The 26947-nt window shown below is 39.5% G+C and overlaps 1 protein-coding gene across 2 annotated transcripts; it reads left to right on the top strand.

Moving 5' to 3' along the window:
* The first annotated feature begins 10370 nt into the window (after positions 1-10370).
* On the top strand, positions 10371-26687 carry LOC110684855. 2 transcript variants are annotated; one of them, XM_021861300.1, is made up of 4 exons: positions 10371-11594; positions 18427-18734; positions 24410-24774; positions 26173-26687. In XM_021861300.1, the coding sequence occupies exons 1-3, from the start codon at positions 10717-10719 to the stop codon at positions 24766-24768; spliced, it is 1545 nt and encodes a 514-aa protein (XP_021716992.1). In that variant the 5' UTR covers positions 10371-10716; the 3' UTR covers positions 24769-24774; positions 26173-26687. The 2 variants fall into 2 exon arrangements, with proteins under 2 accessions (XP_021716992.1, XP_021716991.1); XM_021861299.1 differs by having other exon boundaries at positions 10372-11594; positions 26154-26687.
* Positions 26688-26947: the final 260 nt, after the last annotated feature.

Here is a 26947-nt window from a genome sequence, read left to right as displayed (position 1 = left end):
GAAAAAGATTGAACGAGCAGGCGGCCTATGGGCGGATGAATTACCACATGTTCTCTGGGCCATTAGGACGACTGAAAAAGGGGCGACTGGAGAAACTCCATTCCTCCTAACTTATGGTGCGGAAGCTGTTCTTCCAATAGAACACTACGAGCCGACTCTTCGAGTAATGCTATATGACGAAGAGGCAAACTGGGAAGCCATGCGCCTGGCATTGGACTCACTTCCTTAAAGGAGGGGCAATGCTATCTTGCGCCATGAAATTTACCGCCTGAGAATGACTAGATCATACAACAAAAAATTACACAGGCGTCCACTCAAAGTGGGGGACTTTGTACTTAGAAAAATGGAAGCAGTTGGTAGGGCTAATGAGTCTGGCAAACTAACTCCCAACTGGGAAGGACCCTACCGAATCTGTGAAGAGGTCAGGGACGGTACCTACCGTCTGGAAACACCAGACGGTCGACCGCTGCCTCGAACTTGGAATGTAGACAATCTTAAGAAATATTTCTTTTGAATGATGTAAATAGTCAAGAGCTACTTAATAAAAGTTTGCATACTTACTATTCAATTTTGTACTAAGAGGGGCACGCCTACGAACAAATAGTCGGCTACTCTCCATGTTTAATTTTTATTCTTACTTAAGAGGGGCATGCCGTTTGTACCTTTACAGTCGGCTACTCTCCATTGAGTATTTTACTCTGCCTTCAGAGGGGCATGCCGTCTGTACCTTTACAGTCGGCTACTCTCCATTGAGTTTTTCACTCTATCTTCAGAGGGCCATGCCGTCTGTACCTTTACAGACGGCTACTCTCCATTTTCTCACCATATGGGCATGCCGTCTGGACATATAGTCGGCTACTCTCCATAGAAGAGGGCCGACTGGTTCCAATCTTAGTTAAAAAGATTAGGGCCTGGCCGACCCTGTGCCTAACAGGTGGCTACCCTCCTTTTACTTAGCACCTACGTTCACCAAGAACTTACCAAGGCCACAGGCCGAATGATCAGACCAGGCGCCAAGCCAACTGATCCAATCTTCAAAACTAATACGACCTGTCCCAACATCATAGCAGGCGTCCGGCGGCATCCCTCCGGATGAAATTCGTCGCAGAGAGCAGCTCCCTTTTGGGTGGAACATTGCTCTATAAACTAATTACACGGCACCTATACGAATGTCCCCAAGGGCAACCACGTAGCCGTTTTTGAGACAAGGATAACTCTATCACTAACCAAACAAGTGGTAGCAGTTGACATCTGAGTCAGATGACCGCCTGTATTGCTTGGGATAAATGCAGGGGGTACCTCTTGAGTTAATAGCCAACAAACATTGGCGAATCAAGGGATCTAGCCGGCCTCCGCCGCCTGGTACCTCTACTACTCAAGCAAGAGTGACGGCGACTGAGTAACACCAACGTTAACTCATAGTCACTCCCTCAAACTTTGTATGGAACTTAAAAGGTTTGAGTAGACCGCCTTTTTTTTGGCAAACAGCGGCACTCAAACCCTTATTCCTACTAGGTAACCTCTTGAGTTAATAGCCAACAAACATTGGCGAATCAAGGGGATCAGCCGGCCTCCGCCGCCTGGTACCTCTACCACTCAATCTAGAGTGTGACGGAGACTAAGTAACTCCTATGTTAACTTATGGTCACCCCCTCAAACTTAGTATGGAGCCTAAAAGGTATGTGTCGTCCGCCTGTTTTTAGCAAACAGAGGCTCTCAACCACTACTCCTTCTAGGTTAACAACTTATGAGTTAAAAGCCAACAAACATTGGCGAATAAAGGGGAACAACCGGTACCCACCGCTTGATACCTCTACTAAGTTCCTTGGCAACTAAGTAACAATCATGTTCACTTGGTCAGACCCCTTTCCTACTTGGTTAAATTTACAAATGACAGGACCGCCTGCCTAAAAAGGATCCAGTCTTTAAAATAGTTCGAATACCGATTGGATAAATGGCCGACTGATCGTCTATCCTGAAAACAGACAACCAGTTGTCCAGGGGCATAGGCGGCGTGACTAACTATCCGTACCTGTCTGCAACTATCGGCCATGTAAAACAGTCGGTCTAGTGAACAATTGGATATTAGAATATTCAATACTCAGACAAATTTGAAGCAAAACAAAAATTCATTAAAAAGAAGCCGGTCATTAAAGACCGGCAAAATATTCAAAGCCCCGGCCCCCTGGCCGGGTAAATACAAAACAAACGGCACGCAGGCCGTGGAAAGAATACATAAAGCTTAAGAAGGGGGCAGATCTTCAATATTAGCAGCTGCCGCCTGGTCAGCACTCTTCTTGCTGGACTCGGCTTCAGCTGCATCCTTTTTTGATGCATTACCCCCAAGCGGCACAAGCGCCACTACCGGCTCCTCCTCCTCCAACGCTTCCTCCAACGCCTCTTCCTCAGCAGCCGCCAGGATCTCTTGATTATATGTATCAGAACACTGGCGGTACGTTTTTTCCCATGAGGCAAAGTCGGCATTGGGGAAGAGGCGGCCCCAAGTCATGCGCTGGATTTGAGCGGAGTCTTCCATCATCTCCCGGACCAGCTCTTTCTTCTCTTGCTTGGCCTTTTCCGAGAGCTCCTGAGTAAGACTCTTCTCCTGGGTCACCAGGCGTTCCTTTACGTTGGCCAAGGATTTCTCTAAGGCTTCGTATGAGTACATCTTTAGGCGAAGAGGTTTCAGCTCGGCCTTGAGATTGGTGATGGTCGCCTCCAGCTCGCCATTCCTCTTCTGGGCCGCCTCTAACTGAGCCCGAACAGCGGCGGTAGCCTGCGCCTGATAATAAAGAATATCAATGGTCAGAACTTCATTTTGGGCAATTTGAAACATTGCCTTATCATAGTCAGAGGCGGCCATAGCTTTTGCAGCCTTTACCTCTTTGTTCTTCCGGTCAAGCGGCTTGCGAAGGTCGTTCACTCGGAGCAGGGCCTAAGTACAAAGGAACAGGCGTCAGTTTCCAAACAAAAAGAAAACAGGCGTCCTGGAATTCAAATACTAAAAAATATGCTAAGTATACCTCAGCAAGGACCCCTGCAATCCCGTCTAGGTCAAGGGTGCCGACACCCCTGACCGCCTCCCTTTCAGTTGGAGGAACGGCCCTGATCATAGACTTGGCCACCTCTACCAAGTCAGACTCCTGAGGGCCGGCTGCATCAAGCATAAACAAACGGATTAGACCTAGTAAAAAAAGGAGCAAGTCTAAAATTTACAAGGACAACTTCATACTTCTAGGCGGCCCAGTTGGAGTTTTAGAAGAAGTGGTCGGCTGTTTCTCAGCCGCCACATGTTTCCTGGAAGAACCAGTAGAGCTCGCAAAAGTCGTCCTCCGGGCCTTGGGGTCCGGTTGTTGGGAAGATGAAGCTCTCGGAGCACCCATCTAAAAAAGAAGAAAAAAGTCAGTATATGCATAAACACAACTCCAAAAAGAGGGTTAAAGGTTCGGAGCTCACCAAGGGTGCCCCCTTCTTGGGGGAGTCGGTTGAAGCTTGTTGCATGATGGAGGCCCGCAACATGGCCGCCGCAGTCTTGGAGGCGGTAATTTTGCTCATGGCGTCAGCTGCAAAAACAAACATCAAAGTTAATAAAAGTCATAACAAGAAATGTATGGAACAACAGAGTATTCGACAGGCCGACTACCTCTTGAGCACCGACTGCTGAGGCCACAAGCGGCCAAAAAGTACTTGTCGTAAAGCCATTTGAAGCTCGGAACGCAGTGCAGGGGTACTTGCTCTCGTACCCCTGAAGTAGAGTCGACCCTCGACTCTACTTTAAAGAGTCCTTTATCAAGGATCTCTTTCTTAGCCTTGGGGGGAACAGGCGGCATGCTACGGCCGCCTGCAAGAAGGGGCGGATTCCTGTTCCACCTATTGAAGCGCTTGTTCAGCTCAGTGTCTGAACTCTCAATGATGAGGAAGGTGCTCCGCCAGTCCTTCCACTTGTTTGCTTTACCTCTCGTCATGAGGTAGCCCCTGTGGCTCGTCAATTGATACCAGCCGGTACCGCCTGCCTTAGGGGTCCGGCTGAGATAGTTCATATGGGCGAAAGCCTCGAAGCTCGGCTCCACCCCGTGCAGTTCGCACCCGGCCACATAGCCGAGTACGTTGACCCAGGAGTTTGGGGCTAACTGCCATAACCCCAACTCATACCCATCCAAGATCCGCTGAACAGCCGGATGTAATGGGAAGCGCAGCCCTGCCTTGATGGCCTCCTCGTAGCAGCCAAAGCAGGCGCTATCATAACTGGTACCAGCCGGCCAGACGACTGTGTCTTCTGGATCCGGCACAAACACTAAAAAGTCGGGGCCCATTGTGTGGTTTGCGATAAAGCTCTCCACTTTCTCTTGCATGACTGTGATCCGGCCCCGAGGTACCGTGCAGTAGTAGGGGGTATTTTGCTCTCGGTAAGAGGCGGATGGCTCCGCCCAATTGTCCCCCTTCTCAACTGCGTGAGAAAGCCTCGCCTCTTGCAGGCGGCTGTTTTTCTCTTCTGTGTCCAGAGAAGCATGGCCAGAAGAGCTAGACTCGGAATCGCCCTCTGACGAGTCCGAGGAGGACGACTCCTCCCCTCTCCCGGAGGGGCCCGCCTCCTCTCTTTGAAAAGGAGCAGAATTGTTAACTGTTAAATGGGAAGGGGTCACTATGACTCCTCCCTCAGAATTGTCGGCTTTCAGGCCGCCTTGTTTCACTTCCACATCTGGCGCCTGGTCAGATGTTTCACTAATCGGCACCCTGTGGGAGGAGCCGTCTGAATTTGAGATCCTAGTAGTCTTTTTCGTTCTGGCCATCCTGCTCTGCATAGACACAGATACAGTCGGACTTTGTATAAAGGGCAAAGATGGGTCCGGAAAAGGGCAGGCGGCACTCCTAGTCCTAGATTCAGCCGTCCCCGGTGACCGGCTGATCACTAACCTAGGTCGTGTCGTGTGCTTCCGTGGTGCCATTTCAAAAAATAAAAACAAAATTAAGAGTAAGAGAACCGACAGTTACCTGAACGAGTGACGATTGATGAAGTGCTGAAAATCCTGTGCAGTCGGCTTGTCAAAACAGGCGGTAGGCAGAAAAGGTCCAAAATGTCAGAGCAAGTTCAGGGGTCCGAATGTTCTCTCACAAAGTTCTCAAGTGTGAAAATGACTCAAGACAACTCTCCCTTATATAGGCGAAGTGAGAAGGCGAAGGGTCACTTTCAGAATTCAAAATTTGGGCGGGAAAATCTCTCGGCCTTTCGCCGACTGACACCTGTAGCAGGTCGTCGCCTGTTACAGTGCGACACCTGTCACAGGTAACACGTGACCAGTCACGTGCCACCTGTGAGGGGCAAATGATTAGGGGATTTTGCTCCTACCAATCGGAATGCGCCACGTGGGCCAATCAGGTCCTGCCAAGTGTCCCCCAGATGGAACTGTCAGGGCATTCCACGTGGCACACGCTTATTCGTCCACCTTGGACCTGTTATGTCATGACACGTGGCATACTCCATGCCTAATGGAGAAACCGGCCACCTAGGCCCAACTTCCGAGGGAAGCCCAATCAGCCCTAGGTTAACCTAAACCTAGGATTGACACGTTTCCCAAGGTTATAAATACCTCCCTTAATCCTCATTAAGAGGGGATTACAGAAAAAACACATTGATTACACACAGAGTTACAGGCTGATTACGCTAAAAACTCACATTAAACACTCTCACCTAGAGAGACCTAATCACTTTAATTTCCGCATTAATTACTCCTTAATCAAGTACTAACTTGACCGTTGGAGGCGGAGCTCCCACCACCAGGAGTCTCCGTTGTTTTGCAGGTACAGGCGTCCGGTTCCAGTCTCGGAATTGTAACTCTCCCGCAGGACATCAGAAAACCCCGAAACAGTTGGTGTCATGGCCAATATCCTCATGGAAGCGGCAGTACTTGTCCTTATTCCGGTTTTTGGCCGAACCTTCATTTCTGCGGGCTTCTCAATAGTCACCCGGTCTTTTATCTCCATGAGGATGGAGTTGTAGTCTTTGTTAAACTCGTACTTTAGGAAGTGCGGTTTAAACTCTTTCTTTTTCTTCTGGGACGACTGATCAGAATCCTCAACCACCCAAATTTCTTTTCTCTTCTTGCCGACTCCCTTTTTGTTGGTCGGACTTCTTTGAGTCCGACTACTTCAAGGTAGAGCAGAGCTCGGTCGCTTGTATATAGGCTTCCACCTCCATCAGTGCTTCTTGAAGAGTGGATATACTCTTTGGGACGAGGTCGAACTTGAAGGTCGACCCGTCTTTTAGACCCTTGAAGAAGTCTGTGTAAGCAACTCCTTTAAACATTACTTGGATCTGGATTCTCACCAGATTGAACCGCTTGACATATGAGTGGAGCCCCTCCCTGTCTCCCTGTTGTACCGCGCCCAAGTCAAGGCTTATCTTTTTGGCGGATATGTTCATGGAAAGGTTTGAGGCGAACAAGAACGCAATCGTTCTAAAATTGTTGATGCACCCAGCTGGCAAATTGTCGAACCACTGTTGGGCAATGCCCTTCAGCGTGGCTGGGAAACACCTGCACCGTGCGGCGTCATCCAACCCCTAAAAGTACATGAGGTGGGTGTATGCCAACAGGTGGTCTTCTGGGTTGGTGGTGCCATCATAAGTACCCACCATGACATCTTAACCTTGGCCGGCTGTGCCGCCTCGGTTATCTCCTTGGAGAACACAAAAGGTTGTTCCCCAAGTTTTAGCAGACAGAACTGCTAGTCCAGTGGCTGGACATTATATGCCGCCTGACCCCCGAAGAGAGCAGGTTGCATGTGAGGCTGGGCATACGACCTGTATGGCTACTAGGGCACATATGGGCCCGAGCTGATCATCTGAGGACCTGTATGGACGGACGGGTCTCCTGACAGGCTCTCTTGTACAAATTGAGAATACCTCATTGAGGGGAAGCTGTCTGGGAACGTCGACATTGAAGTCGAGTCAGACAGATGCTGGTTTCTCCTTAGCTCAATAATAATTCGAGCATCAGAATAATCTTTTTGCTGTCATCCGTTTGTGTATGCCGGATGGCATTCCTTTTCCCCGGCTCTGAGAGGTGGAACTTGGTCCAATCAATTAAAGGTCGGGTCCCCTCCTTTGTTTTTGGGTGCGGAGTGGGCTCCTTGTCCTTGACCGACTTAGCCTTCTCAGAGCGAGAGGGCTTCTTGGCCGACTGACCCCTGCTGAGACCAGCCATCCTCTTGGAAATCAGGTCCTTCATCTCTCCCTTGAAACTTGTCATGAATTTCATGAGCTCGTCTCGAGTGATGTGAGCAGACTGTCCTACCGCATGGGGCTGGCCGGAGGTCTTATTCGGACCTGCCTAAGCATCGCTCCGTTCCTTGTTGTCTTTGGAACGGATGCGCCTGGTAATGAATGATCCATTTGCGGCCGTATATGTTTCAACCTCTGGTTCCGTGTCATGGTCTGAATAGACCTCAGCTGTAGGCTGCTTATCCTTAGGAGGCGGTACAGTCTCTTGAGAAACCATATTAGAGGTATTCTCCCCATAGATGGCGCCAAATGTTTCAGGGTTTTTTGCTCCTCGGGAGAGTTACGTCACCAAGACTGATTTCCCGCCGGCTGTACTTGCAAAACAATGGAAGCTCCGGGTGTTCGGATTTCCCCCATTTAGACGATCAAGTTAGAAAGTGTTCGGAGTGATGTAAGAGTGCGGAAGACAAAAGTAGATCTTCTCGGATTTCGAGATCAGGTGATTTCTTTGTTTTTTAGAGAATTGATTTTGTGTAATAATTGAGCCTTTACCTAGGTCATTCTGACATAGATTTGGTGGGCCGCGCCGTTTTGCGGCTTTCTCAGGAATTGGGCCCTTTAGGCCGTCTTTTTCCCTACTAATTGGGAGTGCCATGTGTTAGTTGGGGATTGGTTCATTTTAAACCTCTCCTAAGGTGACTCTCCTAAGGTGACATGTGTCACCCTTTGATAGGGCCACGTGGCCTGGGTATTTTTACCCAAAACAGATCTTATTTTAAAGAACTTTTTAAAACGAAATTGATGATGGAAATAGAACCGAGTTATATGATATTTATTAAAAGTTATGATTAATTTTGTATATATGAAATATTTACAAAATTTTATCAATTCTATGTAACAATTTATTTTAACAAATCTATCTAAGACTCGCTTACTTAGCATCATATGTGTCACAATAATACCTTGTTTTCGCCAACGTGGTGCGACACTTGGCGAATAATTAAAATGCCAAGTGTCGCTGTCTCGTATCCTGGTTGCAAGACCGACTTTATTTTTTAGTGACTAGTTTTGTGCCCGGGTGATGCCCGAATTGTTGATAAAATTTTAGGATAAACTTTTTGGCTTGAATATTTATTAATACAGTAATGTAATCCCTTTTGATAATGCAGGATATATAGACATACAATATCCAATCGCTTATTTATAGAATAGTATACTTTTTGTAATTTTGTTTGTATATAGATATCTATGTTATTATTGACTTGAAATTGTTGTTATGGAACTTAAATTATTTTTATTGAATTGAAAGTATTTTTACCAAACCAAAATTATTTTTACTGGTTAAAACTTATTTTTGTTGATCTCTATTATTTTTTTTTACTAAATTAAATATATTATAAATGGATCTTATTTTAAAGAACTTTTTGAAACGAATTTTATGATGGAAATAAAACCGAGTTATAGGATATTTATTAAAAGTTATGATTAATTTTGTATATATGAAATAGTAGAAGTATATATACAACATTTTTATCTTAAAAAATCTAAAAATAATTCATGGGAATAATCCCACCTTTGGGCCATTCTTTTTTAATAATCCCACCTTTCGATTATTATTTAATAATCCGACCTTTGGGTGCCTTTAATTTTTATTGGTCCCAACCGGTCATGTAACTTGTTATAACAGGTTACATGATACGTGACGGCCTGTGATTGGTAAAAAAAAAAAAAACAAAAAAAAACAAAAAAAAAAAAAACAAAAAAATAAGAACAAAAACCCACTGCCTAACCCACCAGCCCCCTCCCCTCCCCCATCGGCGCGGCCTAACCCCCACCCTCGGCCACCAAGCCCTCTACCCAGCACCGGATCCGACCACCCAGCCCCCAACCACATCACCGGCACCGGCATCGGTGCGCGACGATCTCCTCCCTGATTAGAGGAGATCGATTTCAACTAAGGTGGAGGTACGGGTGAAGGTGGCTGAGGTCGCAGTTCAGGTAGGGTGATGGGGTGGTGGTTTCAGTTCAGTTTGGTAGGTGGTCTCGGGTTGGGGTATGGGTGAAGATGGCTGGAATCGTTGGTGGTCTAGGGGAGGGGTTGGCTGGGTTTTCGGGGGAGGGTCTGGGATGTTGGTGGTTTAGGGGAGGGGGTTAAGCGGCGCCGGTGTTGGGTGGTCGGAATCGGGGCGGGGGAAGGAGGGGAGGCTGGTGGGGTGGTTTTGGGGTTCGGGTCTGGTGGGGATGGTGGTTCCAGGGTTTGGGTTTGGGTGGTGGTGGGCTGGTGGCTGAATTGGGTTTGGGTTTTTCAATTTTTTTTTGTTTTTTTTTTACCAATTATGTAATGACACGTGTATTTTAAACCAAAGAAAAAAAATAAAAAAATTACCTCTTCAATCGGTTTCTGGTCAAATGGGACCAATAAAAATGAAAGGCACCCAAAGGTCGGATTATTAAATAATAATTAAAAGGTGGGATTATTAAAAAAGAATGGCCTAAAAGTGGGATTATTCCCATGAATTTTTCCAAAAATCTATCCAAAAATCGCTTACTTAGCATCATACGTGTCACAATAATACTTATTTGTCGCCTATGAGTTTTGTGCCCCGGTCGATGCCAGGTTGTTTATTGAATTTTAGGATAAACTTTGGCTTGAATGTTAAATATGGTTATATAATCACTTTTGATAACGCAGGATATTTAGACATGCAATATCATACTTAAATTAATTTTATTAAACTAAAAATATTTTTATCGATTAAAACTTATTTTTACTAATACTCTATTATTTTAAATATATTATAAATGGATCTTATTTTAAATAACTTTTTAAAACGAATTTTATAATGGAAATAGAACCGAGTTATTAGATTTTTATTAAAAGTTATGAATAATTTTGTATATATGAATATTAGAAGTATATCGACAATAAAACTCTATACAACAATTTTATCTTAAAAAATCTATCCAAAATTCGCTTACTTAGTATTTTATGGGTCACAATGATACCTAGTTTTCGCCTATGTGACTCGACACTTTGAGAAAAATTAGAATGCCAAGTGTCGCTGTCTCGTGGTCTACCTGCGAGACCGGCTTTATTTATTAGTGAAGTGATATGATATGATATGAATAATATGATATGATATTATATTAGATTACATGACATTCAATAAAAATTAAATATTAATAAAGATTTTTATCATAGAGATAATGTAGTAACTCGAGTTATCACCTAAGCATAAAAACTAGTTTTCCTTAAAAAAAAATTGTTTTCCTTCCCTTTACTATTTACTAATCAAATAATAAAAAATAAAAAATAATCTTTTAAAAAAATGTTTCGATCGAAACAAACAAATTCTTAATATCCCGACGTTTATTCAGAAGAAACTTCGGTATTCCGTATATGGAAGCATGAAGTAGGAAGAATATAACACATAGCAGTCACATTAGAGAGCCCAGCCTGAACAAAATCAGGCTTCATTGTTGAAACCCTAACAAACATGGCGGGTAACAACCCCAAATCATCATCCACCACCACCACCAACCGTCCTCCTCCTTCCTCCGAACGCAAATCTCGCTGGCAATCTTCTTCCTCCGCCACCCCCACCACCACCACCACCACCTCCGCCGCAAATCCCACCTCGGGAACCCCATCAAAACCCTCTCCCAGCAACGCCAAACCCCCCAGCGACACCAACAACGCCGCAACAAGGTCGTCCTCTGATAAACCCACCCCAAAACGCAGCTCACCTTTCCCGTCTTCCGTCGGTCCTCCACCTCCTCTGCCGCCTCCTACTTATGGGTTCCACATGCTTGATCGTCGCACCATTGTTCTTGCTGACGGCAGTGTTCGATCCTACTTCGCTTTGCCTCCTGATTACCAAGATTTCACCCCACCTCCTAGACCCCCAATTGGGCGTTTTGGGCCGCCTCATGAGTTGGGCCGGGTGGGGCCGATGAGCCCAGATGGTTTTCGCGGTAGGGAGGATCATCCCTTTGGGTCTAATTCTATGTCAATGAAGAGGAAGTTTGGTTTTGGGGAGGAGAGAGATAGAGATAGAGATGGGGATGAGTTTGCCAGGCAGAAGCAGCAGCTCTTGCAGTATGGCAATGCCGGTGCCGGTGCCAATTTGGGTTCGGGTACTAGTAGTCCCTTTAGACGTGACGATGAGTTTCGAAATTCCAAGATTATGAGGGCTGGTGCTGGGTTTGATAGTGGTGGTGGTAGTAATAATGTGGGTTCGAGGCAGGAAGTTCAGATTGATCCTCCTATTATGAAGGCATATCTTCATTTTATTAAGTTGATTTATGAGAATCCTAATCAGAAAAAGAATTACTTAGAGAATGGCAAGCATCTTCAATGCCTCGTCTGTGGCAGGTTTGATTGGAAACAACTCTTTATGCTTTAATTTATCTATGTTTTGTGGGTATAATTTGAAGTTCTATTGAATGTGTGATTAGATAGTACATTACTTTATATTCTTACTGCTTGAATGGCATGAGATTATATGTGAATAAGTTATGCTCATACATGTGTTGAACCGACTCGGGCATAAACATGTAGTATATAGCTGTGTTTGTCTTTATTGTAGGATTTTGCTTTTATGTATCTATTGTTTTTGTACCCTCTGTCCATATGTGTATAAGTGCAATTTAGATGATAGATTATAAGGTATTACAGTGAGGAAATTTACCTCCAAGCAATTTGGCTCACATTAGAGGATTTGATTTTTCTAAGATTTGTTCTTACTTTGGCGTGATATTATCGGTTAGTAAAGCTCTTGTGTTTAGGGCAATCAAGTAATCAATCAAAGCCTTAATCCCATAAGTGGGGTCAGCTACATGAACCAAATTTGATTATTCCGGGTAGTCATCGACAAAAATCTTCCTCCTCCATCCCTTACGATCCAATGCCTCATCCTCATGCAAATCCATATATTTCATATCCTTCCTAACTCCTTTCAACCAAATCATTTTCGGTCTCCCTCTTTCTCGTTTAACCCCTCCATGGTCCCACTTTTCCACTCTTTATACCGGTGCACCCTCATGTCTTTGTCTTACATGCCTAAAACAACGCAAGCGATTTTCCCTTAGTTTGTCTGCAATGCTTGCCACACCTTCTTTTTTGCGAATATCCTCATTTCTAATTCTATCTCTTAGAGTGTTTCCATCCATCTACCTTCTCATGCGCATTTCCGTAACCTCCATCTTTTTAATGTGCTCCTTCTTAGAAGCCCAACATTATAGAGTGTTGAGCAACACTGGTCTTATGGCAGTCGTGAGAATTTTCCCTTCAACTGTAAGGAATGCTTCGTTCACATAACACTCTCGTGGCCGCTCTCCATTTAAGCCACCCCGACTTAATCCCGTGGGCCACGTTTGGATTAAGTCTGGGTGGCTTACATGGAGAGCGGCCACGGGAGTGTTATGATAGAGCTCTTGGTATGTGCCGTTTATTGATACTTATATTGGCTAGTTATAGTTTGGCTGCAAAGTGTATATTTATATTGGTTGCAATAAAGCACAAAGCTCTAATCTGATTGATCTTTGATTGCCATCATTTTGTTCTTTGCCCAATGCTGTAGCTTGTGTGCAATATTTGGGGAGGTTTGCTTTATATTGAAGGCATCCGCTTGTATATTTGAGATGGTGCTATTTGTCTAACATTGACATGCATTTATTAGAACATCTCATACTGAAAAGTGACAACTTGGCTTTCAACTAAGTAATAACTTTGTACAATCCCATAAAAATGACATTTGATTGTGTTGTTTACATGTATTTAGTAAATGTTCCTTGGAACCACATGCTTTGTCAAGCACTTGGGTTTGTTTGTTTGATTTTGACTAGTTTTGTGAGGTCTTATGACTGTTATGACAGCTATATGTGACATTTTTCAAGTAATGTGTATACCCACCCTTCTATTAAATCTATATTTTACTTATGACCTAACACAAATCAATGTGTCATTCTGAAGGAGCCTAGATGCCAAAGTATCCTCATGCCAAAACTAGATAGTTGTTATTTGTTATTCAATTCGGAGAGCTACCTATTTTAGTGCTATTTATTTCTGTTATGTTCTATGTTATTTTATACATTTATTGCACCATGTCATATTTCGTGCCGCATTCACCCAAGCCCTCCATTTTCTTTTATAATCCACTATCCTTGTTGTTTCATAAAGCACTTTATTGTACTATTTCCCATTGTTATTATTCTTTTTAATTGTCAATTTCTTTTATTGACTTCAAAGTTGAATATTGCTTGTACAAAATGGAGACTCACTCTACTTGTCAATCCGTTACTCCATTTGTCCCTTTTGACCACTGCCCTTCTTCATCCGTTCTAACACAGTCCACCCCCACCCACTCCCCCCCCCCCCCAATATATTACCGCTCAATCTCCCATTACATCTACCTTTTTAATTATAATAACAGTTGATGTATGTTCTAAAACTTCGTGCCCTGAAAATTGGGCACATGAAACTGGGATGGAGGGAGTAGTTTATTGAATAATCTGATTCCATGATTTGGTGGAAGATTAACGCTCGTGAATGCATGTGTTTGAGTTATCCCAATTCACTAAAAGTGCTATGCAATTCAAGTTGCTTCGTAGTTGGCGCCAAAGGGTGTTAATTTAGCTTCCTTGGTGACTGCTGTGTGTTACTACATTCTTACTGTTTCCTGTGTACTACATTGGCAAAGACACTTTGTTCCTCTTTTATTTTTCCTTTGATCTTTTATTTATCCCTCATTGAAGCCTTGTGACTTACCCTTAGCATGCACCATCTATAACTAGATCACTCGCTTTTGATACTTAAAATATATTACAACAAAATATTTTGCCTTTATTATTAAGGTTTGATATTTTAATTTAGAGGTGTTGCTTAGGGTGCTGACCTAGCTTTGGAGACACTCCTTGACACGATCTTCCCTCTCCCCACCCAAACACCTAAAACTCAAAAATATTAGTTAAAAAACCCCACCATATGCAAGCTTCATACTCTCATTGGAATATTGCTCCATGTGGGTGTGAAAGCATGTTAGCTTTTCTCTCTTCATTTTTTTCCTCCTCACTTTGCTTAAAATTATCTCTCTTTAATATTTTTTTTCCTTCATTCTGCCTCTTTTTGGTTCTTCTCTGAGGATTGCCTCTTTGCTGATTCTCTCTTCTCATCTCCTCCATTTCATTCTTTTTCTTTCATTATTTTTTTATTTAAAAGTAAAGAGTTCAGATGAGTAGGTTGTTTTCATCTTATTCGCTCCTATCATATTTGAACTTATATCAGCTAAAGTGAACTTGGTAGCTCTTTCATGAACTCACCCATTCCTATTGGCCCTTATTTTATGGTGAAAAGAATGGCTGTCAGAACATACTTAATATCTTTTACTGCTTTTGATATTATGATGTAACAAAGATGTAAATCCAAGTAACCTTTCATAAAAAGTAGGGAAGTGGTCATTTAATTTCATTATGTAAGTCTCTTTTTTCATAGGGGAGCGGGGTTCTGCCTTTTTGATTTGACATTGTTACGATTTCTTAAAAAATTCTTTTTTAATTAGTTCTTTGTTTTAAAATTGTTTCAGCTTCTTTTTCTAAATTAGACTCTGTTTGGTTAATCTAATTTTGTTTAAAATTATATCATCTGACCTTATCTTATTTTATTTGAACTTATATTTGTATGAACTTAAGTTATTTTATCCGAACTTATCTAAACTTATTTGTCAAACTTATTATGTTTGAACTTATCAAAAAATGTGTGTAGAAACATGTTTCTTTTTTGTACTTATTTTATTAAACTTACTAAAGTTTTCTTAAACCATTTTGTATTTTACTTGCACGTTTTTACCACTCCCTTAAAACTTTCTTAAAGTTTATTCTTGGTATCCTTTTACAACTCTTAAATTTTACTTGGATGCTCTTTCTTTTGCTCACTTTACCTACCTTTTTTCAAACTTTTTCAACTGGTTATCTTGTTATGTCCTTTTTTTTTTATTTTTTTTTTATATTTTTTTTTAATATCAGACAGTACCTTAAGATGATTCATGTTAGCCGGCACCAAATCATGTTAGATGATTCATGATAGCTGATTTATGTTGTTGTTGTTGTTAACTACTGATTTCTAGTTTGACTTTGAAGTTGTTAGTTTGACTTTGAAGTATTTTGAATCATAGTAGATCATCATGATTAATGTTGTCAGCATTTTAGGTAATTTGAGCATAGCTCCTTTAGCTTTCAACAAGGCTTGAAGGTCAAACTTAGTCAATTATGGTTGATTGAAGATGTTCCTCTTACAATTTCTGCAGCTTTACCAGTGGTCATTATTTGTCATTTTAATGTTCATATGCTAACATTATCTGTGCTTAAATGTTTTGGTTGGTTGGGCTCTGTACTAATCTATATAATATTTTTTAGTTTGTTGGTTTGTACCATTGTACAAGTATGACACTCTTATAATTGTCTTGTTGCTTCTCCTACTAATCTAACTGAAGATTTATTCTTTTTCTCTCTGCATACTTGCTAAAAATTATGCTGGCTGATTTTGGATGGTGTAATTGTGATCAAGGGCAACAGAGTTAGTGCCTTTGTCACTGGGTTTATCTCTTTCATGCCGGTTTCTGTTAACACCTTGCTGACAAGAATATTAGAATCTTAGGCACCCAAATTGAGGTTGGATGATGAATCAAGAAATATTGATGCCAAGATCAATGTGAATTGATTGGGGTACCAAGTGTTAGTAGGAATTCAAGTTGGCTATGTTCAAGGTGAGTTGTTTAGGCTGCAAGCCTGCAACAAAGAATCTGGAATTGCAAATGCAAACTGATTTAATCAATATTTTGATTAATTGCTAGGTAAGAGTGTGGAATTGGAATTATATGGATTCTATTGGATTGGGATTGATTTAAGTTAACAATCCCAATATATTTTGGAGGTTTTATTTATTTATTTTTATTTGTGGGGGGAGGGAGAGAGGGGGTAAATTTTAAGGAGAAAAATATCTAGGGTGTTGCGAAATTTATTGCAGATAATTTGGTGGTTGAAGGTACGCATATAATCCATCTTATTGTAGATGGGAGGTAGAGAAATAGGCTTTTAGAGTTTTAGAGTCTAGGAAGGAGGTCTTTAATTGGGCAGTGAATTGTCATTGTAGTGATGTTATCTAGGGCTCCAAATCTTTTTACGGATTGCTATTTTCACAGCCTTCTCATCTTCTTGGTCTCTCAGTGAACAATGGAAATTCCATAAGAATGAGTTTGGGCTTTCAAAAAGATGAAAATGGAAGAACAAAGGTTGTGAAAAGGCATATAATACCTGCAGTTGGCGTTAAGTGGGAGGATGGAGAGGTTAGATTGCTAAAAGTCATCATCCTACAAAAGAGGATTAATATAGGGCCTCTCATCACTATTTGTGAGCATGTGGTTGGGCATTTCGTGTATTGTATAATTGTGGCTCTTAACTTGACTGACCAGCATGCCTTTAATTTAGCAGGTGGTTGGCATAGTTTGCAAATACTTATATAATTATATTTGTTTTAATGATGTTTGCAACTGTGGTTATTGGAGCTGCAGATTTTGTTGAGTCTGATGTCTTGTTATAATGATGGCTCCTGAAGTATACTTCTTGTACCCTCATTTGATCTGCCCACAATTTTAAAATCTGAACTTTTGCATGCCCTTGGTTTGAAGGATCTTGCGTTTATTTATATGTTTGGATGACCACCTTTGATGTTTGTAGTATTTTTCTATGTAGACTCGCTTCTTCTCTGCTTGCCAGAAAAGCTGATCTTATATTAAATTGCTTGCATTGGTTTCGCAACTGTTACTAATGCAATTGTTACTACATTTTCATTATGTAAGGATCTAATGTAATTGGCAGTAGAGTTAAAATGCGCTTTACCCAGGCATTGATGTGGGTTTTATTTATTTTTAATACTTCCTTTGTTCTGCTATTATTTACACCATGAAGGAGATTTATGCATCCTAATTCACATTTTAAACCTTAAAATCTTTAGTTATGTAAGAGTAAAAATTATATAAAGTTGATTTTATGTGATGTACCGAGATGAACCTAACAAGACCCCACATGGCTATATTTTTCTTTATGTATTAAGCACAATATGTGGTTGAAGAAGATTGTGTCAATAGTTACAAACGAATGCAATATTTCTAGAACGGAGGAAGTATATATATATATATATATATATATATATATATATATATATATATATATATATATATATATATATATATATATATTGTTTGGAAAGAGGGTCTTCCATAGATGCTAAGCAGTTTGTGATGATTGTTGTAGTTTGTTGATGTGAATTAGGTTCATTCTCCTGGTCTTTTCGTTGACTGTAGGCTTGACTGTTGATTATATGTTCCTGTCATTTCTCTTATTGATTTATCTGCATATCAAGAGAAGAGATGTATTTTAGACCATTTGAGGTCATCAACCTTATGGTGATAAGGGGTTTTGTACTTTTGTCTTCAACTTCATTTCACTGGGTTGCTGTAATTATGTGAAATTACTTATTTCTGTAGGTCTTTTGATTGATATGAAACTTGGCTGTCGATTTTGTATGTTCTTTTTATCGCTCATATTCAATCTTATGTATTCAATAGTAGCATTGTAATTTGGATGACCAACCTTGCTAAGTGGCAATGAAGCCCTGGTTTTCGTTTGCTGTTTTGAGGAGCATATTCCCAACTCTATTAAGTGAGGTTTCTTTTGTGTCTATTGAGGAGATATCTATACTTATGCTTCTTGCATTTTAGTCATTTGCTATGGCAGTATACTAGAGATGCAACCTATGAATCTATGATGTGTTGCTTTTGTTATGTCAGTCATTGCTGTGAGCATCTAGTATTATTCTAGTTTAAAATACAAATTAGCTAGTTAAATTGTTTCTGAAGTTTACCTTGTAGGGTTTTCACGAACCTACTAGTAGACTTTTAGTTTGTAGTAAAGTGGGACTTTTGACATATATTTAGCTTTATATTAAAAAAAAGAAGAAAAAGTAACTTCTTATTGACTCAGTGTCTACTTGCCTGAATTGGCCTACACCAGCTAAAATTAAAATTGGTGTTGTTGGGCTGTATGCCTGTATATATTGAACTTTATCTTTCCTCGAATGTATCTGAACTAATTTTATGTCTGAAAAACTTTAGCTATGCATTGTCCGACTCTCTTGGTATTGAAAATTACAGGTCTTCAAAAGAGTTTCCAGATATGCATGCTCTTGTTATGCATACTTACAATTCAGATAATGCTGATTTGCGAGTGGATCACCTGGGCTTGCACAAAGCTCTCTGTGCCATAATGGGGTGGAGTTTTATGAGGCCTCCTGATTCTTCCAGGGCCTATCAACATATGCCTGCCGAAGAAGCGGCTGCATACCAAGATGACTTGATCATGTGGCCACCCATGGTGATTATTAATAACACAAATACCGGCAAGGGTAAAGATGGCCGTATGGAGGGTTTGGGAAATAAGGCAATGGATAGTAAACTTAGAGGTATTGCCCTCAGCTTACTAAATAGAATATGGATGCTATAACTTATCCACTTTTGTGCTTTGCTATATTGACATACATGAGTAACCTTAATTACTAAATCCATGAGATCTATACTATAGTGATATACTGGAGACCTAGATTTACTACGTTTGAAATCCAGATATTACCTTTCTGGGTTATATACTCTTCTTTGTTGATGGCTGGCATTCTCACTTTCATTTTACTGAGAAGCTAAATTTTTGTTATCTTTTAACAGTTACTTCAGGGTTCTCATTGTCCAGAATATTATTGCGAAAAGTCTTATTCACTCTTGTCTTTGGATTGAAAGAAATGGAGGGAAAGGAAGAGAAGGGAGATGGAGGGACTGAATTTCTTTCATTTGGATAACAAATGAGGAAGGAGGGGAATTGGAGGGGAGACAAATGGAGGGATTAAATTGTAAGAAATTGATCTCTCCAATGACGGAGAGATTTTGAAGGAAAACTCATAATTCTTCCCTCCCCTCCCTTTCCCTTCTCCTCTTCCCCTCTATTGATAGAGAGATGTTTAATAGTTTCATTCCAATTCCTTTTGACAGAAGCTTTCTTGCTCTACCTCTGCATATGCCAGAGCTTCCATCATTTCTTTTGCTGAACCCTCTATTGCTATTATGTACATTTGGATTTCATAAGCAGATATTAGATTAGAGATGGTCTGTATAATCTTGACTGCAGTGTATATTACATACTTCTGAGCTCATAGATAAACTTAATGACCTGTTTAGAAGAAATTTTCATCCAATATGTATTTTTTGTGTGTATGAGTTTGAGTTTTAAGTGCTAGTGTGAGAAAACAAGGGGTGATTTGAGCACTTTTTAACTATGGAGAAAACTCTGCAGAATTTGAAGCTGATTTTTTATGCTGGGCGTCTAATTCTGCTGTTGCACATCTATTGTCTTACCGTTGTGTTAATTGATGAAGAAACAAAATACCAACCTGGAAAACCAATAGCTAGTTTCTTTGAAAATTTATCATGTTGGGTGGGTGTTAATTCTTCCTGCTTCTAGTTGCTATTCTTAACAGCATCCTCCTCGAGGACTCGCCATTCTTTATGTCGGTTGATTAGTCAATCAATTATAATATCAGGTTTTATTTAGGATTTGAATTGCCAAAGAATGCAAATATTAGTGTTATTAAAGTATGCTAAGAATGCAATAAGGATTTATGACCATTACAGCTCCCAACAGGGCATATTGCTCTTAGTTTCTTATTACACCTTAGATTTGATGGTCTGAAGAGTTTCATAAGAGTTCAAATCAAGAAGCTCTAGAGTAGGTTTCTTCTTTTGGAATCTTTTTTGTAAGTACTAATTAGTGGCTACGTGTTAGCTGATACTAATTTGAAAAAGGATTTCAGGTATTTGATATCAATTTTATGTTTTTTTAGAACTTCATACTCCCTTTGTCCCGAAATTAAGTCTCATTGCACCCAAAACTTGCCCCTAAATAAAAGTCCCAATTCACGTTTATACATTTTCTTTAAATTCACTTTCAACCTACTAAACTCCACTACCTTTTTTTTTTAAAAAAAAGTTATTATTCACACACACTTTTAATCTTCCAAACCCTTTTTAATGAATCAAACTCCACTATCTTTTTATTTTTCACCTCCCTAAAAACTTGTGCTTTAGGCTAATGTGACTTATTTGGGGATAGAGTATTAAATTTCCTTGTTTATGAAAAAGGATTTTAGTTACTAGTCCCCGGGGGGGGGGGGGGGGGGGAGGGGGGGTTGTTATATTCTCAACCCCTTTAATATCCATTTAAGGAATTCACTATGTTTGTGCGCTATACCTACATTCAACTTTAATTCTATCTACTGTTCTAATTAATTTGCAACACGGAAGCTGGATTCCTTGAAATATTTACATGTGACAAGATATATTAATGACATGTTCTATCTGGGTGCAGTATCTCTCACTGGTTTACAACTAGCACTTTTAAAACCAAACTCAGCAGTCAGCAGTAAATGTTGTCTGTTCTCTTTCAGCATGTTGGAGTTTTTTGGGATCTTTCTTTGTTATAGGATGTCGAGGACTACCTTCTGTTCTAGTGTCTTCTTTGTAACAAATTTCATTTTCCTTTTTAGTCATCATAAGACTAGAGGTTGGTCTGTTTTTTTTTTTTTTTCATTTTTTTTTTTACCTCCAAAACTATCACTGAACCCCACCACCCCCCCCCCCCCGGTCCCCTTTTCCCCTTTTGGTTTATTACTACTAGTCAGTGGGCATATTCTTTGTTAATGCTGTTGTCCATCGACTCTGGTGTATGTTTCTGATCCTTTGTGCAGAAATATAACCCTCTCTGTTTCCCTTCCTGTTACCAACTCACCAACACTCTCTGTTAAAAGCGAGTTAATTATTGGATTTTGCGTAAGACATATTGCTTGAGAGAAATTTTGGTTCTATAAAGTGAATATGAAATCAAGTTGAAATGCTTAGGTTTTTTTTAGTCATGAATAAAGTTCAACTTGGAGGTTGGATTTCCTTTTTGATGGCTGGCAAGAGTGGCAACTGATTTAACTTATCAAAACTGTGGGTTTGTTCTCTCCCATCTTCCTTTCCCTATTGCCAGACTTCAGTGCTTACTCTGTATTTTCCTATCCATCCCCCAGTTTCCATCTTTTTTGGTGGGGTGGGGGTGTGTGAAAGGGTTGTGACTGGCTTAATTGTAGCTACTCTGTGTTGCCTTGAGTTGGATAATTGAAGTCTCATCTGGATTAGTGGATTGTTCATTGTTCTGATTGCGACTTGCGAGTTCTGTCTGTTTCATGATTATATTAGATAATTTTGATTCATTTTATTAGTCCTGTACCTCATGTTTTCTTTGTTGTTCTTACACTCCTTGGTCATTCTGTTGTTTGGGTCACAATACTGTTACAATTTGGGTCACAATACTGTTACAATTTGCATTCCTTATTGACAACATGAGAAAACTGATTAATTTGAGGCATCTTTAGGTCTCAATACTCAATTGTGTGTGAGTGATCTGATTGTAATTATATGAAGTAATGGATCACTTTTGGATTTGTGTCTTCATTCTGAGAAACCGAGAGAATAGAACTTACACCTATTTATCATATAGGCTGTTAGGCTATAAATTTATGTAACTTGAAGGCATGGATGGGTTGCCTTTTCCTATTACAACAGGGTCATCGATGGTTAGAGTATTATTATTGATGTCCCTGAGGGTGAGTTACTGTGAGTATACTTTTGGCTGTCTCTCCTTAGTTGTGGGGGTTGGGTATAGAGTTAGCTTTCCTGCAAGTTGTTTGGCCTGTTGCAAGCTATCATCTTAGTAACAAAAAAAGATTGCAACAAGGCTTATCTTTGGTAATTGCTTGAGGTCTTCATTCTGTATTGAAAACTGGCCGTTCATATATTTTGAATTTTGTTGGCGATCAGTATAGGTGCAAAGTTAGCTAGGGATATGCATGAGCAAGTGGTTTCTAAGTGGAATTAAGATGGCTCAGTCTCATTAAAGCTGGTGATAGCTCCAAGACATAACCAGATTTGTATAAAGGGGGAGCTCCGATAGTTTAAACTTTGAGACTTTCTTTAGTGGATACAGTGCACTTTTGTACAGATATATTCGTCTGATAAGTAGCTATCTTTATTTTTTAGTTTTTATTTTTTTCTGATGGAAGTTAAATTGGACATGTATCTTTCATATATGTTGTTCTATCTGTAATGTGGTATATTAAGTTTGTGTTCCTTTCTTGCACGAGTGTCAATTATTTCCCTTTTTTTTTTACTCACCTACTGCTGGGCTGCTGGCGACATTCTAATTTTTTGTGTTTAAGCTTTCTTGAAACACACCCTAAGGTCTCTCTTTTGTTGCTGTGTTATGTTTGTTTATGTGCTGTGTTTGTGCTAAAGCTGAAACTAAATTTTTTTATTGGAATCTATTCCACCTTTAGTCTTTAGGTGATCTTATGATTCTGCAGGCCTTTTTTTATATATATTTTGGTGAAGAGAATCTGTTATCATGCTAATTAGAATCGTAAAGTCGCCTACCTTTATGGTTTCGGACTTCCAGTCCAATGTCATGCCTAATACACAAATAGGCCTAGCTATTGGTATCATAGTTTTCTGCTAGAAGCTACAAGCCTATAACTGCAACTATTCCCTTTAAAATCTTCCTTTTTGGGTGTGTTGGTTGCAGGGATGGTTTTTGGTATTGGGTGGACAACATCTGTTAAATGTTTTTTATTTTTAGATGAGCTTTATTGCAAGTCACAATGCTGTAGTTTGTGAGCTATGATTTGCTCAGGTGGAAACATGTAGGAAATCTCTCCTTGTTACTTGGACTAGGGTGCCCATGTCCGACACGGATACATGTCCAAGTGCTTCGACATATTAGTTGAAAGAGCATCAGGATCCTCAACTTGGTTATTTGTGAATTTTTTTTCCAGGATTTTAGTCTAAATTTGTCCAAGTGTCCTACCCATGTTCAAGTTTCTAGGGTCCAACACGGGACTTGAGGTGAATTGAAAGTTCTAGTAACATAACTCATTCCTAATTATTTCCCTTATACTTCTTTTATGTATTAACCACCAGCTCTTCATGGGACTGATAGTCATTCAAATCTCTATTTAGTGTCTGTTAGAATCTTGTAGCTGGAATTCCGAGTATGAGGTTGAAATTGGATACTTTGGACAGTTAGTTTGCAAGTGATCCTTTGGACAGTTAGTCAGCAAATGATCCTTTGGACAGTTAGTTTGCTAGTGATCCTTTGGACAGTTAGTTAGCAAGTTTAATGCATTGTTATACCTTATTTAAATACTTTTCATGCCTGCTAGTTTGATCATTTTATTAAACTTTTTAAAATTCGTTTTGTTGTTGATTTGATCATAGTTGGCCAGTATCTTGCTTCCTCTATAATGTGTAATGGATCATGTGATTCTATTACATTTATGCCTGTTGTAACATTAATCCAGTTTTATGATTCTAATAACTTGGTCCTGTGTCCATGGCACTCACATAGAACTTTTGTTTGTGCTGCTGGCTTCAAATTGGTTAATATTTTTTTTTTTTAATGAGATGCAATTTGCTGAACGCTGCTAATTCCTGGGTGCAGTAGCAGCTGTGTATGGTTTCTGCTTTAGGTTTGGTTTGTGGTGGTCAATTTGTAGAACACCTCAGATTTATTTTCCTTGCGTTCTTTTTATAAAAATTGAAGCCCTATTTGGCTTTATCATAGGCAAATACAGTTAAAAGATGACATGCATTTGCATATAATGCCCCAAGTAGTATTTTTGTGGACTTTGATAGCTTTCTATTACAAACTTATACAGCTGATTTTTGGTATTAAAAGAACATTGATGGAATTGGTTAAAGCAAAAATGTACACTAGCGTACTTACATCGTTACTTCCCGTAATCAATTATGATTCTCCATATAGCCTACCTATGTATTTGTGTTAATCAAGTAGTGCACGCCCCTACCTTTAAGAACTTAACATGTAGACTGTTTTCTGGTAATGGCCTACTGTTTCAATGTGGTATGCTGTCTGCTCTAACATTATTGACCTTTTATTTGATACAATTTATAACCTGTTAGCTTGAACTTTGACATGTACACAACATTTGGCAAATTGTTATATCATATTTGTTAATGGTTTACTGCCTCTATACAGATCTTGGCTTCTCTGGTGGCAAGTCGAAGTCCTTGTACAGTAGAGATGGTCATCTGGGCATTACTCTTATTAAGTTTGCAAGTGACCAGTCAGGCCTGAAGGAGGCCATGCGATTGGCTGACCACTTTGAGAAGGATCACCATGGGCGTAGAGATTGGGCCCGTGTACAATCGATTACTACTGATAAAAATGAGGAGAGCAATCCAAATCTTGTGATGGTAGATCAGAGGACAGGTGAAAGGAGGAGAATACTGTATGGATATCTTGCTCTAGCCTCTGACCTAGATAAAGTGGATTTTGAAACTCGAAAAAAGGTCGTCATAGAAAGCAAGTTTGAGAAACTCCAACCATCCATGTGATTTTAGGTAAGCCTCTATTTGTCCTGTTTAGCAATATAAAATACCTTTATAAAACAACTTGGGTTACCATACAGGTTGATTCTCGGTTCATTATACTTGCATTTCTTTTTATCATACTTCCATGTTAATGATAGGAATGTTTATTTATTTTGGTCAGTATATTCTTTTATTTTGAACTGTAGGTTTTTTTTATGAACAAAGATGAGATGAGATGAGATATGATCTCCCTTTGAACTGTATGTTCTTTCGCGCATCATGCCCCCTGTTGAATGAAATAATTTGTGGTAAAAATTTGGGATCCCCTTGTAATATCATCCATAGGGTTCTTGTTATCTGGAGTTCTGGTTGATCCATCTATGCAAGAATCTTAGATGTAACATTATTGAACTGTGGCTGTGACATATACTACTGGCTTTTCGATGCACGATGCGTGCATACTACATTAATTAGAATAATTGACATCATTAGTCTTAAAATAATATTCAAATATAAAAATCTAATGAGTTAAAAATAGATGGTTCAATATGTTGAAAAATTTAAGCTAAAACAAAAGATATAATAAACAAACCAATTGTATGATAATTATTATCAAATGGAATATAGCCAACAATAACGTTTGATCAATTCTTTATTAATTAAATGTAACATATACACAAAAGAAGAATAAAAAGAATACGTGAGATACTGCAAGTAAAAGAAGAGAATGTGGATACTTTATGCATGAAAAGAGTGAAACAATTAGATTCATAGGAATATTTTCAGGAGTAAATAGATGAAAAGATTGATAAATGAAGAATGTAATTTTGTTGTAATTAGGAAATTTTTATTTAATCGATTTGTTAAAATCACTAAATGGAAATTTATAAAATTACGGAGTATATGATTTAGAAAGTTACTTGATTGAAAATAGAAGATGACGGGGTAGATTTTTTTATTTTTGCCATTTATATTCAATATTGTAGTAAGCCAAGAGGGGTATTAATGTCTTTTTAGGTGGACACCAGAGCCCCCCTTGGCTTATATAATAGAGATTGTTAGTGTAAAAATGTTTATTTTTTGTGTTCAGATGTCAATATTTTGACCAAAATATTTCTTTGATAATCATAAAAAATCTTCAAAATGATTTCTTTGATAATCATAAAAATCTTCAAAATGGTAATCAAGAAATAATTTTATTTTCTTTTTCTTTTTATACCTATGTAAATTAAGAATAATTTCATATAGTTGGTTGTCAAAGTAGGCGTGAGTGTTCTTTCAAAAAAAATAAGTAGGCGTGAATATTGGCTGTCAAATTTAGATTTGGCTCATTGTTCTGGTAATTGCTGAAGTTGTTTAGATATCCCCTTTCTGAAGTATAGTTATGACACTTTGTTACTGATATGCAGTGATTTGTTTCTGCTCTAGTTAATGAAATCAAGTAGGTGTCAAATCTTTGGAAGCAGCTCCATCATCAATGTTGCAGTATAAGGTTGAGGCACGACTTTGCCAGCTCTTGAGAATTGGCAACTTGCTATCTATGATAAATGTGGTAAAGATGGCCTGTTTACTTGGATCAACTTGGCATTATCTTGATTTTGTGGGAATGCTGAAGAGAGGTTCTTTTGTTCCCCTTTAATTTTTATTTTTTTTTAGTTTATGCGAAATCCTGCAAGGGTGATTAATGAACTGCTGTTCCTGTATGTGGATTGAAATTTGCTAGTAAATGGGAGAGTAGAAAGAAAAGTAGGCTAATTATACCTTCAAATAGGTAGGCTTGTGAATTTGCACAGGCCTATCCATGGGCATTGTAATGACCTTAATTTATTGCGATTGGCAAATGGTTATTATGGTGATTGGTGATGTGTAGGTCCATTTGTGCCTGTGAGAATGTTTACGCAATTACTAGTAATAATAGAGTTCATTGAGCCTTTGTCATGAAAGATGCATCAGTTTTGGAATTCGTACTTGATAAAAAAAAAAAAATCTTATTTTCGAAGGCTTAATGAATGGGAATGTATCAGGTGTAGTAGGCAATTAAGTGAGATTTCAGAATACAGATATGTACTTGACTAGGTCAATTTTATGTTTGTCTGAAAATAGAATACGGAGTTGATCAAATCGGGAATTTCAGCTTCCGTTAGTTATAGTTGCTTTGGTGCATAGGAAGATGCCCATGATTGAAACTATTCCAACGTTGATT

This window comes from Chenopodium quinoa, unplaced genomic scaffold, assembly GCF_001683475.1.
Source record: "Chenopodium quinoa cultivar QQ74 unplaced genomic scaffold, ASM168347v1, whole genome shotgun sequence".
Classification (NCBI taxonomy): Eukaryota; Viridiplantae; Streptophyta; class Magnoliopsida; order Caryophyllales; family Amaranthaceae; genus Chenopodium; species Chenopodium quinoa.
Note: the sequence above shows the minus strand (reverse complement) of the source record. Positions and strands in the feature narration are given on the sequence as shown.

Excerpts from the sequence above, each read along its gene's own strand:
- LOC110684855 (XM_021861300.1), top strand. The coding sequence starts at position 10,717 with ATGGCGGGTAACAACCCCAAATCATCATCCACCACCACCACCAACCGT. Across the intron at positions 11,595-18,426 it reads CAATGCCTCGTCTGTGGCAG|GTCTTCAAAAGAGTTTCCAG; the intron begins GTTTGATTGGAA and ends TGAAAATTACAG. Across the intron at positions 18,735-24,409 it reads AATGGATAGTAAACTTAGAG|ATCTTGGCTTCTCTGGTGGC; the intron begins GTATTGCCCTCA and ends GCCTCTATACAG.